The 15838-nt window shown below is 41.1% G+C and overlaps 1 protein-coding gene across 1 annotated transcript in view; it reads right to left on the bottom strand.

The window, feature by feature from the left end:
• CRABP1 (cellular retinoic acid binding protein 1) overlaps window positions 1-15838 on the bottom strand; it is a 38445-nt gene that overhangs the window by 12111 nt on the left and 10496 nt on the right. Inside the window, exons 3-4 of the mRNA XM_054213408.1 lie at window positions 1658-1801; window positions 983-1161 (exon numbers count right to left, since the gene is read on the bottom strand). Of these exons, the coding sequence (XP_054069383.1) occupies window positions 983-1161; window positions 1658-1727 (249 nt within the window). The 5' untranslated portion in view covers window positions 1728-1801. The remainder of the gene's footprint in view (window positions 1-982; window positions 1162-1657; window positions 1802-15838) is intronic.

Below are 15838 nucleotides of genomic sequence, written 5' to 3'. Positions count from 1 at the left end.
CAGAGATCATATTTTGGAAAGCTGATTATGTCACCATCATAGGCTACTTTTAAAACTGTACTCTAATTTGGGACTACATTCTGATACTTCTTTTATAACTGTTATATATATACTTGTAAGTGTGAAAGTAAAGTGTCTGAGGAAAGGACAACTAAGCCATGCCTTTGATAACTTTTTTCAAAAGATAGCTATGATCACAGTCCAGTTCTCCAATACCCCAGATCCCACGTATCTACACCAGTGAGAAGCTGGTCTTAGATGCTGCTTAGAGCCCCCTCCACAGCCATAAAAGTGGTTACAAAAGTAGAGGAGCAGGGGCTCGCACACAGAATCAAGCCCAAAACATTCCAGTGAACGCCCTCTAATGCACTTCTGCTCAAGGAGATGGTGTAATTATGGCTGGTATAACACTAGCTGAAGGTCTGTCTTACACTGTTAAAGACTTATCTGATCAGCAAACTGGAGACATGCACTTGCAAAGGCATGAAAGAGGATTTCAGCCCCAAACTACCAACAGGCTGCAAGCTGATTCAATTTAGGACAAAAGTTATGTCAGGTTTGTGCACTAAATCCTGACTCTTGAGGTCTCTCTTGCTCCACGGTTGCCCGTGTTCCCATCAGGGACAAAGGCTGGGGAGAGCTTCCACTGCAGCTGAGGTCTCCAGGGGAGAGGGAAGCAAAAAGAGCTGAACAAAACCCTGCCACCGGAGGAGCCGGCAAGCAGGTACTTGAACTCTGCCTTTGGGACCTGCCATGCTCTGTTACCTTCAGATTTCAGTTTTACCCTGCAAGAGGGAGAATGTTGGACGAGGGAGAAGAGGAACGGCAACGACCGAGAACCTCCAAAGAGTGTTTCTGGGAAGAAGAGGGTGGAGGGCAGCAATGCCACTATTTGGGGACACTGGCAGCAGATGTGTTTGTTCAATCTAAAAAGAACTTGATAGCACACACACATGCACACATGCCCCAGCTCTCCTCCTACCCTGCACTTTCGTCCATCCACCGTCTCCTCCTCAAAGCTCTCCCCGATTTTGAAGTTGATCTCAGTGGTGCGGACAGTGGTGGAAGTTTTGATGTAGAACTGGTCCCCGTCCTGGCGGATCTCCACGTGGGGTTTGGAGGCGGCAGCCACCGCCACCTTCCTGAGCATGGCATTGACACCTGGGCGAAGCGGGGAGGAAGCAGAGCTTGAAGTCGCCAGCCGTGCCCGGGGCTGAGCTCGTCCAGCACCACGCGGATGGAGCGGGGGCGAGAGGCCGGCGGTGCCCGCAGCGGCGGCGCGGCCCCGGGGCACGGCGCACAGCCCTCCGGCCCCCGGGGCTCCGCGCTGCCCGGCGCGGCAGGGAGCTGCACTGAAAGCAAACGCGGGGCAAGGAACCAAACCCCCGTGGCAGGAGCCGCCAGGCCGGCGGCAGCCCGGATCCCCGCGGCAGGACCACCAGCGTCCGCAGGTGAGGCTCTGACCGTGCCGTGCCTGCCGTCGCCCCTCCCCGGGCAGGGCTCTCGGCTTTCCCCGGCACGGAGCTCTCCCGGGTGTCTGCCCCGGCAGGCACCGGGTACCGGAGCGCGGCTCCGGCTGCAGCTCCCCCGCGTCCCGTCCCCCTCCCCGCGGGACACAGCCCCGGGCTGCCCGCTGCCGGGCTCCCCCGCGCCTCACCCAGCGCCTTGAGAAGCTCGTCGAAATTCTCGCTGCTCCTCATCTTCCAAGTGCCGGCGAAGTTGGGCATGGCGGGGCGGGCGCTGCAGACGGCGGCGGGGACGCGGCGCTGCTGCTCTCTCTCAGGCTCCGGCACCTTGTGAGCTGGGCGGGCCGCCGCGGCGGCGGGGAGAGCGGGTCACACCCCCCGGCCCCCCACCCCTTCCCCGGGGCCAGCATCACGCCGCCAGACAGCCGCCCCCCGGCCCAGCCATCCATCCATCTGTCCATCCGTCCATCCAACCGTCCATCCGTCCTTCCAGTCCTTCATCCATCAATCCCTGCCGGCCTGCCTTGCAGCCTACCAGCTGCCTCCTGGGGCTTCCCGGAAAGGAGAGCCCGATTGTCACTTGTCCCACAGCTAGGGTGGACATTGAGGACTTGAGGAAAGGCCACAGAGGCAGGCAGGGAAGGGAGAGGGCAAACCAAATAAGAGCAGCCTGTCTGGGCTCACGCTGGATTGATCCCCACCGCAGCGGGGCCGAGGCACCCTCACCCCCAGTAATATGCGACACCCTCACCCCCAGCTCCCCAACACACAGGCCTCCCAGCCTGGTGAGCTGCACACCAACCAACCTGCTCCAGCCAGGCTAATCTGGATGACCACCCAGCCAAAGAGGTGCCAGCAAGCACAGCCCTTCCCATGGCAGGAGACTGTTGTAGGGAAGCTGTCACTGCCCCCCGATCCAAGGCCTTCCCTCTGAGAAGGGTGAAGGACAAAGACATATACAATGTCTATACCATTCCCCAGGCATAGCCACGCAGTCCCGCATTGCTCTATGGTGCTTTTGGCAGTTGGAGGATATAGCTGTGGAGCCGGAAGATATTCCTGCTTCATCCAAAGAAGCAGTGCCCATGGTGGTCACAAGTTTTTATGGAGAAGCACATGAAGCTATTTCACACTTATTTAAATTAACATCAGTGTGCAAAAGATTTGAGCACCACTCTCTGCCTCTCAGACTTTCCACTACCATTTCCATCATCTTTGCTTTGAATCCCCCAGTTTCAGGTCAGAGATGCTAGACTAAAGTTCCTTATTGCAGCTGATTTATCCACATGATTAAGGGGAACAGAATTTGATGGGTTAAGGCATATGGAGTTTTTCTGCTGCTGTTGTGCATAAGGAAATACTCAAAACATTCAGAGGTCTGTGATTTCCCACTCAGAACAGAGCCAGATGTATTTTAATTATAGGAAAACCTTTGCTGAGCCAGCTTCATGGTACATTCACAACCATTCTTCACTTGTTAGACTCACTCTGTAAAATGAACAAGTCGGTTACTTGAGGTATGTATAAAATGTGTTCAGTCCTGGAAAACGTATAGAACTGGGAGTTACCTTAGCCACTTGTTAGGTATGATTCTCTACTTTCTATATGCTGAAATTTGCTCTCATTTCTTATTGCAGGAAGAATTTTACCTGAGTAAGAACCATAGAGCAGAACCAAATATTTGTCTGTTGATAGTCTTTTTCTACTGACTTTTTTTTCTGTCTTTTCAGAAGCACACCCTGGAGACCTGGCATAGTTCTCTAACTGAATATTTTGATGGAAAATGTGTTTTTTTGCAGGAAATGAAAATTTCAATGAGGAATATCTGTTTTCAATAACAGGGTTTCTCTAAAACAAACCAAACCCAAACCAGAGCACAAAGCATTTTTCAGTTTTTAGTAAATGAGAAAAGAATTAATTCCCATCTGAAATACTTTGTTTAGAGATTTCCAATCACCTCACTGAAATCCAAAACAAGCAAACAAACAAAACACTTGAGGAAAAAAAAACAAACACACAAATCATTTCCCTATTGCAGGTAGGTTCAAGTCTTACAAATGAAAGGCTGCAGGCCCAACAAACCCATACCAAGTCTGTGTATTGCTATGAAACGATGAAGCCCTGCTCAGTCCCTCAGTTTCAACTTCCCAGTTGCACGACTGAACACATACTGCCATGATTCAGGCTTGCTTCCAGAATCCTGCAGAATATGTATACTCTCTATCTGAGAAAATAAATTGGCCCAGAAGATTTTACGGGGGGATGCTTTATTCTTTAAAGGACCACTTAATGTATACAACTATTCTTTCATTTGCTGCCCCACTGACATGAACAAGAACTATTCCAGTGGATACTAGCTGTGAGAGTGTTTCTAAGATGTAGGACTTGTTGTCTAGGTGTTGGACTGTGGCCACTGACCTATTTCTTGAAGACCAGGAGGGAGCCTTCAGAATACTCTTCACCTAGAAAGTGTGGAAAGCTAGAAGGAACAAAGTGCCTTCAGGCAAAAAAGCTCTATTCTGCCATGGCAGTACATTGAGCTAGTCACTCTAAATACATAGATATCAAATGACATTTCTATTTACATGATAATCTTATCTAAAGACTGTGAAGTGACAATCCACCTATACAGTACAGTTTCCAAAACAAAACCCCAGATAAACTCTAGGGTGTCTAATTGGCTCTGTCTGGCTATGTGTACATATTCACACCTCATTTATACACAGAGGCAGTTTCCTTCAAGCACTGCATACTGCAAACTCACCAACCATTTAGAATTAGACCTCAAAGTTCAACCACAGAAGGAATTGTCCCTCTCTGAGACTGACGGGCCACTGCTGCTAGCACAGGCTGGAGACAGGCATGTGCATTTCCAGAGCCAATGTCTTCCCTCTCACCAGTAGTTCTTCATTGTATACACAGTAGTGATCACCAACAGCTATTCCCCCCTTGCCCTTTGAGTTACATTTTTCTTTGTTCCTTTCTGCATGCTTCTTCCCTTTCCTTTTAAATCGGTTTCCCTCTCTATCTCAAAAATATGCCCTCATGCCCTTCTCTGGCTTTACTAATTAATTTAAAAGTCAGCAGGAGTTGAGCTCCAAACTCATAAGGAATCTAACTTCGCTCTAACAAAAATTTAAAAGCAAAACAATTCTTATATTCCAGTCCCTCAAGACAGCCACAGCTCAGTGAGAAAAACAGTATTCCATTTTGTGTTTTATGAAAATATTGTGGATTGTAATCCCATTGCATTCTGGAATACAAATCCCCACTTAGATGGATAAGGCAACAGAGTGAGATGTAACTTAAATGGCAAGAAATTTCACATGGCTTATGTACTAGTTACACCAATTAATTATGCATATAATAATAAGGATATGAAAGACAGTAAAAGCTGAGTTTCCATTTTACAAGCTGTGATCATATCAGTTAGCTCAATGCTATTAGATTCATTTACACGCTGAACTTTTCAGGGGAAAGGGAAGAAAAAGATAAGAAAGAAAATACGGAAAGAAGCTTAAAGGAAAGGAAAACAGAGGTGGGATGTAAAAGCCATGAAGAATATAGTACTGTTATAACAAGAAAAAAATTAAGAGGGGACAGAATGTGAATTAGCATCAGTTTACTGCACGTCTTGGATCACTCAAATGAAGGACAGAAATAATATCCCTATGGCAGATATGACTCAAATTTCTACTGTTATAAAGTGAGGGTAGCTCCACTGAGATCAGAAAGCTATACTGATTTATATTAGCTGAGAATATTGCCCACAGACTTTAAGCCTCTTCATAGATCCTTATCCTAGCACAGGAGCAATAGGAGATGTTTATCAGGTCATGCTGAAATAACCCAGACTAAAAGGCAGTTTTACTTTTTTTTCAGTCTCCTTCTGTATGTAATTTCCCCATTAATGGTATGGAAAACAGTTTGATTTTCAAAACATCCCCCTCAGCATTTTTTCCCCTTGGCATTTATTTTATTTACCTGAATCCCCTAAGGCTGATCCTTCCCTGCAGATGGACCCAATTAATCTTTCCAACAGTGCCCCTAAGACAAAAGAAAGTAATATATGTACAGATGGGACCCGGGCACTCCATCATCCAGCCAAACAAGTGACCAGTAATGTGACCAAAACTATCCCCTTGAGGTTATTGACTGACCACTGTGAAGTCACACAAGGCTCTGTGTAAACAATAAATTTTATTTACTAAGGTGGTACCCTAGAAAAAAAAAAAAAGATTGGTTTAAGGGAGTAAGGGAGTATATAATAAATTATTTCTGACATGAATAAATTATACAACTGGAAGGCAAATTGCCATCGTAAATTTATCTGCCAAATTAATTTACAATGGGCCTCTAGCATGACAATAGGTGAAATGTGATACGAATGTATGTAGAATAAACAGCATTTCTGCAGTGTTGCCTTGTATATTCTACTGCACTCTCATTAAGTTGAAAGAATACCCACGATTGCCAAGCTAAAATGCTAGAGGGATTTTCCAGTCCCGAGTTATCCTTTTGGTTTTTGAGACCAAACTAATAGGAAAGTAAATGAATTCTTGCATTGTTAGAGATGGACAGTAAAGTGTTTGCCAGTTTTATGTTTATTAAGAAAAATAAATATTATCATCTTAATTCCTTCCCTATAATATTTCCTTTCAAGGGGAACAAATGGATCTGTGTTATCTTCCACAGTCAGGCTTTAAGGTAGCCACCTGCTCTGCTACAAGAATACAATAAAATGGTGAATTGTTTTCTTAACCAAAGCAAAATTTGCCACTCTTACTCTGAAAACCAAGGGAGTTTGATTGCCTTTTCACTTGGTCATTAATTCTGTAGACTGCTAAGCAACTTGATCCTGATCCAGCAATGTATAGTAGCAACGCTAGTAACATAATAACTATGAACTGTGTTTTAGAGGTACTCATGGGTGTATTTTCCTGGGCCAGTACCAGAATAAACCCACAAATATCAGTGGAGAGGAAAATCAAAATCACTCAGTCTCAGACTAATATTCTGTCTGTAATATAAATTAGTTTAGATCACCACTTTGGAAAACCATTTGCAAACTGCCAAATAGTTGTGCAGGAGGGTCATACTGAATAACCGATATCCAATATAGATTTTTAGTAGCTGGATCTTTCAACCTACAAGCACAGAATTTGAGCACTGGCTGAGAGTGTTAGGAACACAAGTGACATTACCTTCTGTCCAAATTCTCCAGCCATCCCAGCTGCCTTGAACAGTTCCCGTCTCCCAAAAGTCATATTCTGCATGGGGCTTGGCAGCTGAAAGGGAGTTAGCAATCCCCAAGCCCCTTTGGCTCAGATAAAGCAACATGGCAGGAAGTAACAGTTTTGAAGCAACGTTAACAATCTGCCAAGTTTAAAATACAGTCTTCTATGAACAGGAGAAAAATCTATTCACAAAATTAAACATAGCTTTATGTTTTATTGGGTACTTTTCTTTTTCTTCTTCAGAAAGAAAAAGAAAAAAAAATAATTTATTGAATTTCAGAATCCATGACAGTTGAGAATGGCCTGGGGGTGAAAGTTATCCTCTGTGAAGAGCTTTATGCATGTTTTAATGGATTTTTTTGTGGATCTGTGAATCAAGGATGGCTCTCTGAATGAAGAAGATCCTGGAGAATCCCAGTAGATTTCTGACAAACTAGCAAATAAGATTTTAGATTCCTCTTCTCTTTTCCCAGTTTACTTCAGTAAAGTTCCCTTTACTGAAGGAAGCTAAATGAAATAGTCTATTGAGACTGATTCAAGTACTTTTGGGGATGCTACCCTTCAGCCCAATACCTTCACTTTGGACAAGATAACGAACAGCTCTTTAAGGAGTAAAGTCACTTGCACTTGCTCACAGGCAACCAAAGGCAAAGACTAGGCTAGGGGAGCAGAGGATCTGAGGCAGGAGCTTCCTGCGCTCCTGAGGTTAGGACACACTGATCTACATAAATCTCTAGGAAATAAAATCAAGCCATCTATAAGCCAAATAAGCTTTCACAGATATGTCCAACAGTCAGGAACAAAGTTACTATTCCCCTGCCAGAGCCTTTTAAACAAATACCTCACATGATGTATTTAATAGATGTCTCTAGATGTGGGCTTGAGTCAGGCAAGGGGTAGAGATGTTGATATAGCACCTCCTAAAACCCAACATTTCCTTCGAGCTATGCCTGCTGGTTTCCCTCTGTGGTCCCAACAAATAACTGAAGAATGCTAGAAAAGTGACAGCGATGCTTTGCATGTTGCACAGCCTTGGTTTGATACTTCAGGTTGTGACATTGCTGAAGTCTGGTTGTTAAAATACTAATGCAGAAAATAATCACTAATGCAGAAAATTTGTTTCTTTTTCAGGAAGGGGCTATCATAGCATTAGAAATCAGTGATTTTCACAGAGGCTTTCAGGAACTCTGCAATTCTCATTTGCTTGAATAAAAGGCATTAATAAAGCTGTAGCTGTCAATATAAAAGTAATCAAATGGTGTCAGCTCTTCTCTGAAGACAACACAGGTCTATTAAGATTTACTTACTCAGGCAGATGGACCAAGCTGATGCATGGATTACCTTAGATATTGGAGACTCTTAAAGGATCTTCGTCTCCAGGGATAGAGGACCATGTTATTTTTTCCAAATGTCCAGAAGAAGAATGAGGGAATTCAAAGGAATATATTCTCTTTTAGGTTTGGATGAACTCCCAACAGGGCCATGTCCTGAAGCTATAGAGGCCATGCCATTTGCACAATCCTAGGTTTTACTCTGGTGCCCTGACCTTTGTGTATATGCTGAATTCAAAAGCTTTCCACTACATCTGGCAGACAAAAAGATGAAGAAAATTCATTTTCCCTTTCCTAACAAAACAGAGTATTTAGCATTCCACATAAATTAGAACCAGGAAATAGGGATCTCATCCATTAATTCAATTTAAAATTCCAAATGTTTTTGAAAGGTTTTTCATCAGCCTATTTCAAAGCAATAATAAGGGGTTGGAGTTAGTCCTTCCAAATATAAACAACTATAATTCTACTAGGTCCAGTGAAGATATGACAATTTATATTATCAGAAGAAGAGGTCTAGAAATAGGTAAGCCATAGGTGTTCTAACTCCTATCAATCCTTCTCCCATTTTTGTTTTGTCCTGCTAAACTTTGCTCAGAAAATGACCTTGAGTACAACTGCTCCTTCCATTGTTAACCCTCTGACCTTCTAAACTAACATCCTTTGCTCTTTCTAATTCAGAAGGTTTCTGGGGCTTATTAACTAAACAGGCCAAGTGACCGTTCCCAACTGAAACCAGAGTCTCTGACAAGGAGGTCATTGTTTTCCAGGCTTCCTCCCTAGTACTAGATCTGCAGATTTCAGACTGAAAAGGAATAATGCAGACATTCTTTGTCTAAACATTATCTGGAAAGCATCAAGATAACTCAAGCCACTTCCTCGTCATTTAAGATTTGAGGGGTCATCCCTAGGGACCTAAGTGATTATTGCCATAGTTTTCAAACTGGGATGCTGAAATTTGTAGCAAACTATATGATGAGGTATCTAAATAAAAGAACCTCAGCTGTCAGAATTAATAATAATTTGAACTCCCACTGATGTCAGCAAAGTAAAGGGTACTCAGCACCTCTGTGAATTGCAATATTTTTACTTACGTGCCTCACTATATGCTTAGATGAAGAGCTGAAAGCAATCAAATTTGGAAAGTATGAACAGAATTCTCAAAAGAAGATACTGTATTTAGGCTTCTGAATTTTTAGTTTAGGATCCATGTGATTTTCAAGAGTCATGAGCTTATGAGTGAAGTAACTATTTTTGAAAATTCTTTCTCTTTACTTTAGGCAAGACACAAAAAGTCTGATGTTCTGTACAGGTTGAGGGATCTTCGTGTAATACATCCTGGAAAAGCAGAAATTCTGGCCGAGATATGGGGGCATACTACTAGGCGCTTCACTTCCATAGAAACAGCAGACTTATATTTTTACATTCATGCAACACATTAGTACAAATAAGTTGCTTTCTACATAATTCATCTCATTTCTCTCAAGAGCCCCTTCCTCAAAAGAGCCCATTCAATATCTAAGAAATACACTCTATATGTCTTAAAATATCTTTGAAGTCCTCTTATTTTAAAGATAATGGCAGTAAATTTACTGGACTACTAAGAAGGCTTTAATTTCTCCCATCAGCACCACCTAGTGCAGAGCATGCTTCATGTCACTGCACCCACATGTAGCTCTTCCATCTGTATCCCAGATGCATTCAGCCTTGAGCAGTTTCCTATGAGCATCTTACATCAATAATGTTAAAAGGAAAAACATGGGAGAAGGACAGGATATTATGTCAAGTAAATTTAAGATATCAACTCTCAAAGTAAGGGTAGGCGAAATACTACAACTGAATTTCAGGAGCGTATTTTCGTAGAAGCTGACATACAAACAATAGAAAGTTTATTATATAGGTACGCTATTAAAGGGGAGTTGCTAAATTTTAAACTTGGTTGTGCTGATGTAATCTCTCTACTTCTCAGAACAGAGGTGACAGAAAAAGGAGCCACAGTGAAGCTACAGGGGTATTTAAATTTTTATTTTAATGTAATATCAGTTTATTTTGAAAAGACCATCAACATCTTTCCATTTCAGAAATCTAAACATCAATCCCAAACCACAGATTTTAGAGCAAAAAGCTAAAGTCTTCCTTTATACCATTAATTGCTGTAGGTCACTGAATAAAGAGCACTCTCCTCATCTGAACTCAGTTTCTGCCACCAGAATGTCAGATGGCTATGGCATTCCAACCCATACAAAAGATTCTCCCTTTATAAGAGAAAAAAAAAAAAAAGAAAAAAGAATGGCATTGTTTTTTCTATCATTTAGAGTGTTTATGTCTGGGCAGATAGTTTATAAAAGGAGAAATGTCATTATGTGCACATTTTAAAAGCAATACTAAGTCTACACCCAAAAGAAAAATTCAATAGTTCCACGTAAACAGACAGACCTAAATCATAAAAGGGCCTATGAACACAGACAAGACTAATCTTTTTCAACTACGCACTGTTTTTCAATATTGCATTAAAAAGAACCTCCCAAGATTAAAGTCCCCATTATGCCAGATGCTATACATGTAATTCTGTCTACATTTTTTCATTCATAAATAAATGTCAATGGTATTTTCTTGGCACAAACAAACCAATGTATATATCTGGGACCCAGGCTGTTGAATCTCTGCTCAAATGAAAGCTACAAGCTAAACAGAATTCCTACAGAGAAGTGAAGCCCATATGTTCAGATTATCACAGCTGGATATGAAAAATTGCAGTATATTGATTAACTTTGATTTTATTCAATGAGCTATGACAGGAAGCCACTAAGCTGAATACATCTTCCTTTCTGGAACAAGAGGGGTTCTGCCCATAATACCACTGACTCTGAATGGACTCTCTCTAATTTTCTTTTTTGTTTTGTTTCTGAAATTTTGTGGGCTACTGCCAGAGTAGTAGTAATGAAAAGAAAAGACTTAGACTAACCAATTTAGAGAGAGAGAGTTTAGTAGTGGGGGCTACTTTCCTGAACAAAGAGATGTTCCTCTATCTGAAGCAAGATTACTGGGAGGGCTGTCTGTGATCTAAAACAAGAGGGAAAGATTGATAAACATCAAGGCAACTAAACTCTATTCAGGAGCTTGTTGTGCTCCAGGAATCTGAACTCACTGTCTATTAAGGACTTGATACACTATGTATTTCAGTAGACTGTGGCATAGGTGTAGCACAGGTGTGGTATAATGCTTAGGCAATCACCTATGGGATATCAAATACTTCTGCTTTCAGGTCCTAGATACGTGAGCTGTACCTGCAAAGCGAGAAACTGAGAGGTAGGAGCATTGATCAATGGATGGGACTAAGAACTGGACAGGATTCAGCACTTTGGTTCAGTCACAACGGAATGGTGCTCTCCTGGCGAGGTGTATAAGGACAGATTGTGACACCAGCTACAATTATCTTTGTCCACTGTTATTGGTGTGAGAGGTTTGCTGGTTTTCTGCAGTGACACCAGCAAACGTCTCTGCAAAAGAACAACACCTTACTGCTTATGATTTTGAGATATCCCAGTTCCAGAAACAAAAGTTGCCTTTGGGAAATGGGCTAAGCATCACAGACTTAATAATGAAACATTTACATTAACTCATTAGAACAATTATAGACACAAAACCCAAGGTTCACTATCCCTTTTAAGGTAAACAGCATATAAGCCCCTCCTGTCTTTCTGCTGTTAAAACAGACCTTCATTCTGATGATTTATTTCTTGCTTCAGAAAGACACTGCCTGTAGCTGCGATTAGACAGAATATACTTTCACAACAATCCCTAATGCACTTCCCATGTTTTTAGTCTAATGACTGTGACAGTGCCATTTGCTGCTGGCTAAAGGCTTCAAATTCTGTTTTATCTCACAGTGTACCATGCTTACATGCAGTGATGGTATGACACTGACTATATATAGTATGCTACACACCACTAGGCACTTTGGGTAGGAAGAAACCCCATAAATATATGTAATATATATATAATGGCTTAAGCCAATATCTCATGCATCTGAAATAACCCATACAGCCAGTTCAGCTGGCAGACATTTCAGATGGGAGTTCCCAACCTTGGAAAAGGTTAGGCAAAAAAACAGGAGAAGGATTTGATCAGTCATACTGTATGATCGTGCTGAGGGAACCAGTCTGTGCAGCCAGCTCTCAAATGTCATTCCTTCCTGTGGATGCTGTGACATTAATTACATCTGATAAGAAGAGTAGGTGGGCCACCATTCTAAATATGAAGCAGACTCACAATGGCAATGAAAAGGGAGACAGGAGCAGAAAGGGTTAAGTGACACACTGAAAAGACAGACAGACAGCTGAACATAGGTAGTGGGACTCTAATTGAAGCAGTACCAGTGGTATGTTTCCTGAAGCAAGAATTAAAAGCCTGCAGTACCTTGCAGGATCTGTAACTTTTTGGTACAGACCTTAGCTCTTACCAACAAACACATTAGTAAACTGGAAAAAAGATCTGCACCATGGTCTTCCAATTCTAAATGTGCATCAAAAGTGGAATGTAAATAGTATGTAAGGCCAGCTAGTAGAGCTCATATAGCGCTAATTAAGTGCACGACAGTCCTGAATATTATATCTAGAAGACTGTTTACTGCTGCTTGTCACAGCCCAATAGCAGCACATCAACACTCTGGTTTCAGAATACATTAAAACCTTTCATTTCGGCCTTGGGCACTGACAGCAACAGAAAAGAGGTGGTAATTTATTCATGATATCACTGCTTGTTTTGGAGTAGCTCTGCTCAATTGACTCTTTGTAATTTCTAGACAGCGTGTAATGTTGTAGCAGATGAGAATATTAGGATAGCACTGAGTGCACATGTAGAAAGATGACTGGAATATTAGAAACATTTACTTTACAAAGCCATCAGGCGTACAAGCCAACACATTGGAACGGTTTTTAAGCTCTTGGCATCTCCCACCAGCTAATTGTTTCACTTGTGGGCAAAAAGAAATAATTGATATTTGTAATTTTATCAGAAGAATATAAAGAAAAATCACTTGCCTTAGCCTGCAACTTAAAAGAATGGTACTGTAGGAATCTAACGTTTTAATAATATCTGAATATTACATTTACATAAAACTGATATAATTTAATGGTGCCACAAACTAAGAAAACAAATCATATCTGTCTGTGATTTCCCTACAAATTCTTGTAGATGTAAAGAATTGGAGAAAAAATATTCTTCTGGTATTCTTTTCAGCTTCTTTACTCTGTGAATGGTAGGGTCCAGTAAATTCTAGTGTTTTCTTCAATTTCTCTTTGGAGTCCGCTCTGCCCTATAAGGTTAGTTTCATTTTGGAGAGAGGGGGGGAAATTCAGTGAATCTTAACCAGGACTATGCATGGTCACTATGGCCATCCGTGAGCATGCAGTACCAGTGTCATGGCATTCAGTTGTTCCACAACTTTTATATCTTTATCAAATAAACGATACAGAGAAAAGCATTTAAAAAAATAAGAGAAGTGGTAGCAAAGCCACATACCTGCAGGAAGACTCCATGGAGCACCTACTTCAGTTTTAAATGCATTGCTTTAAACTGATCTGGTTTTCTGTCAGCTGTATCTCACCAGGGTGGATATTTACAGCAATAGCATGAAAGCAAACTCCCGCTTCTAAGTGAGATGCCAGAATTGGAATTTAATAAGGAAAAAAAAATTGGAAATCAAAATTTAAAAATCCTTGTGATATCCCCATCCTCACAGGAAAGCACATTGACAGAAAAAGCCTCTGGGTCAGACAAGAATAGAAAATAAAGAAGAGACTACTGCACTTTCACACTTTTAGAGGAACCCCCATGGTATAAAGCACTGCAGGGGCAAACACTTACATTGCAGATGCTAATATGGTCTGCTGCTTTAGGAAATCATTATTTCTCTACCACTTGGACCAGTTCTATGAAGATTAACTTGTACCAGAATGGATGTCACTGTACTGATATCAAAGAACTTCACTTTCCAAAAAATCAAATTAATGTCTTTCACATACATATACTTTTGTATACAGCACCTGCTCACCATTTTCCCTAATACACAGAATGGCACAATCCTACAGCTAGAACAATAACACTTGATCTATGAGACTGATTTCACTATTAAGCAAAGCAAGCTTTTATAAAAAGGCAGTGTTTAACTGGAATATTACGAAAATTGATCAATTTGCTATCACTTTCATTAAATATGTCACATTCACATACAAAGAGTATTTTCCCACAAACTTAGAAAGGTATTCGTAAATGAATGAACTCAATGCAATTCAAAATGGGGGAATACACTCAAAGGGAAAAGATAAGGAAAAGCAGCTAATTACTTATTTGTGGCACTTTCAGAGCTTAAGATGTATTTTTTACATCTTAGATTCTACGTAAGCCACCGTTTTTCACCCTACACCATTTTAAAAATAAACTTTCTGATAAAGTGTAATACACACAGGAACAGATCTTTACCCACTACACAAATAAACCAAGCAGATATGGTAATCATGGCAATGAATTTCAACTGCTGTTCTACGAAAGCCTACCTCTTGGACTTGAAAGAAGCTGTTTTGTTCAGTGAAACTGTTAAATCCAATAATCTTTCAATGACTGCATGATTCTCTGTGGCCACAAGAGCTACTTCTAATTTATTTAATGATATTTAATTAAGTCCTCATTAATGCTCATTTTTAAACAGTTTCATCATTACCAAGAATGACTACTATTAACTGCAAAGAGTGTAGCCCTGGGCACAGGGAGATCAAAGATTAATAAATTAGCTTATTGCTTCAGCAGTGCAATTTTAAATCTACCTATGTCTGCCCCTGAAAGCTTTCTAAATGAGCTAATGGTGCAGTACTATAGTTCTCATTGTATACGAGTTTATTAAATTATGATAATCATTAATAGTTTTCTTACACCCATTATTACAAAACATGAGCTGATGGATGTTACAACAGGCAGTGCATTCATGTACAGGCATCTATTTACTTCATTTGTAAAACATGTTAACATGATGATACATCTGTTCTTGTTACTTACTATTTCAAAGGATGCTGATTTTGAAATCAATCCAATGATTTCATCTGGATATTATTTAATAACAATTCAGAACAGATTCTCCTACCCTTACTCAGAATGGGTTGTATGCAATCTCTCAAGTATGCCCATTGAAACCGCAGAGGCTACTCCAGGAGTAATATACTGTTGCATGTGAAAAAGAGAAGCAGACTCCAGCCCACAACTGTTGTTACCATGATTATTGCAGCAGCTATTATACTGACTGACCGATGACAAATGGGCCAGAGTTCGTAGCTATGAATGCTCTTGAGAGTGAAGACAAGTAATTTATGTTTAGCATGATAAAGATCTGAGAACAAGTGAGTCTGTGCAAATGAGGCAGAATGTTTATAGCAAAATCATTCTGGATAGAGCAACCCAAATCATCAAGACAGAGAAAAGAATATTATAGCAGAAGAGACTCAAGTCCCAGGATGAAAGTTTAGCCCTGTGGCTGTCAAAATCGTAGAGATATTATGGAGAAAGACTCTAAAAGCTTTAGAGACAGGTATATAACACAGAAATAAGGCAAGTCAAATGTGAAGTCCAAGTCTGAGAAAAAGACCTGAGAAATACCCTGAATGATTAGGTTTTCCTCTGTGTCTGGGAAAGACAAAGAAAAGGACTTAAGGCAGAAAGAAGTGAGACAGGGTATAGGGAAAATAATGAGCTCTTTTTGGCTATGTTGAACTTCAGCTGGTTGTGAGGCTTTAATGAAAACAGGTAGATGTAG

Source organism: Rissa tridactyla, chromosome 9 (genome assembly GCF_028500815.1).
Source record: "Rissa tridactyla isolate bRisTri1 chromosome 9, bRisTri1.patW.cur.20221130, whole genome shotgun sequence".
Classification (NCBI taxonomy): Eukaryota; Metazoa; Chordata; class Aves; order Charadriiformes; family Laridae; genus Rissa; species Rissa tridactyla.
Note: the sequence above shows the minus strand (reverse complement) of the source record. Positions and strands in the feature narration are given on the sequence as shown.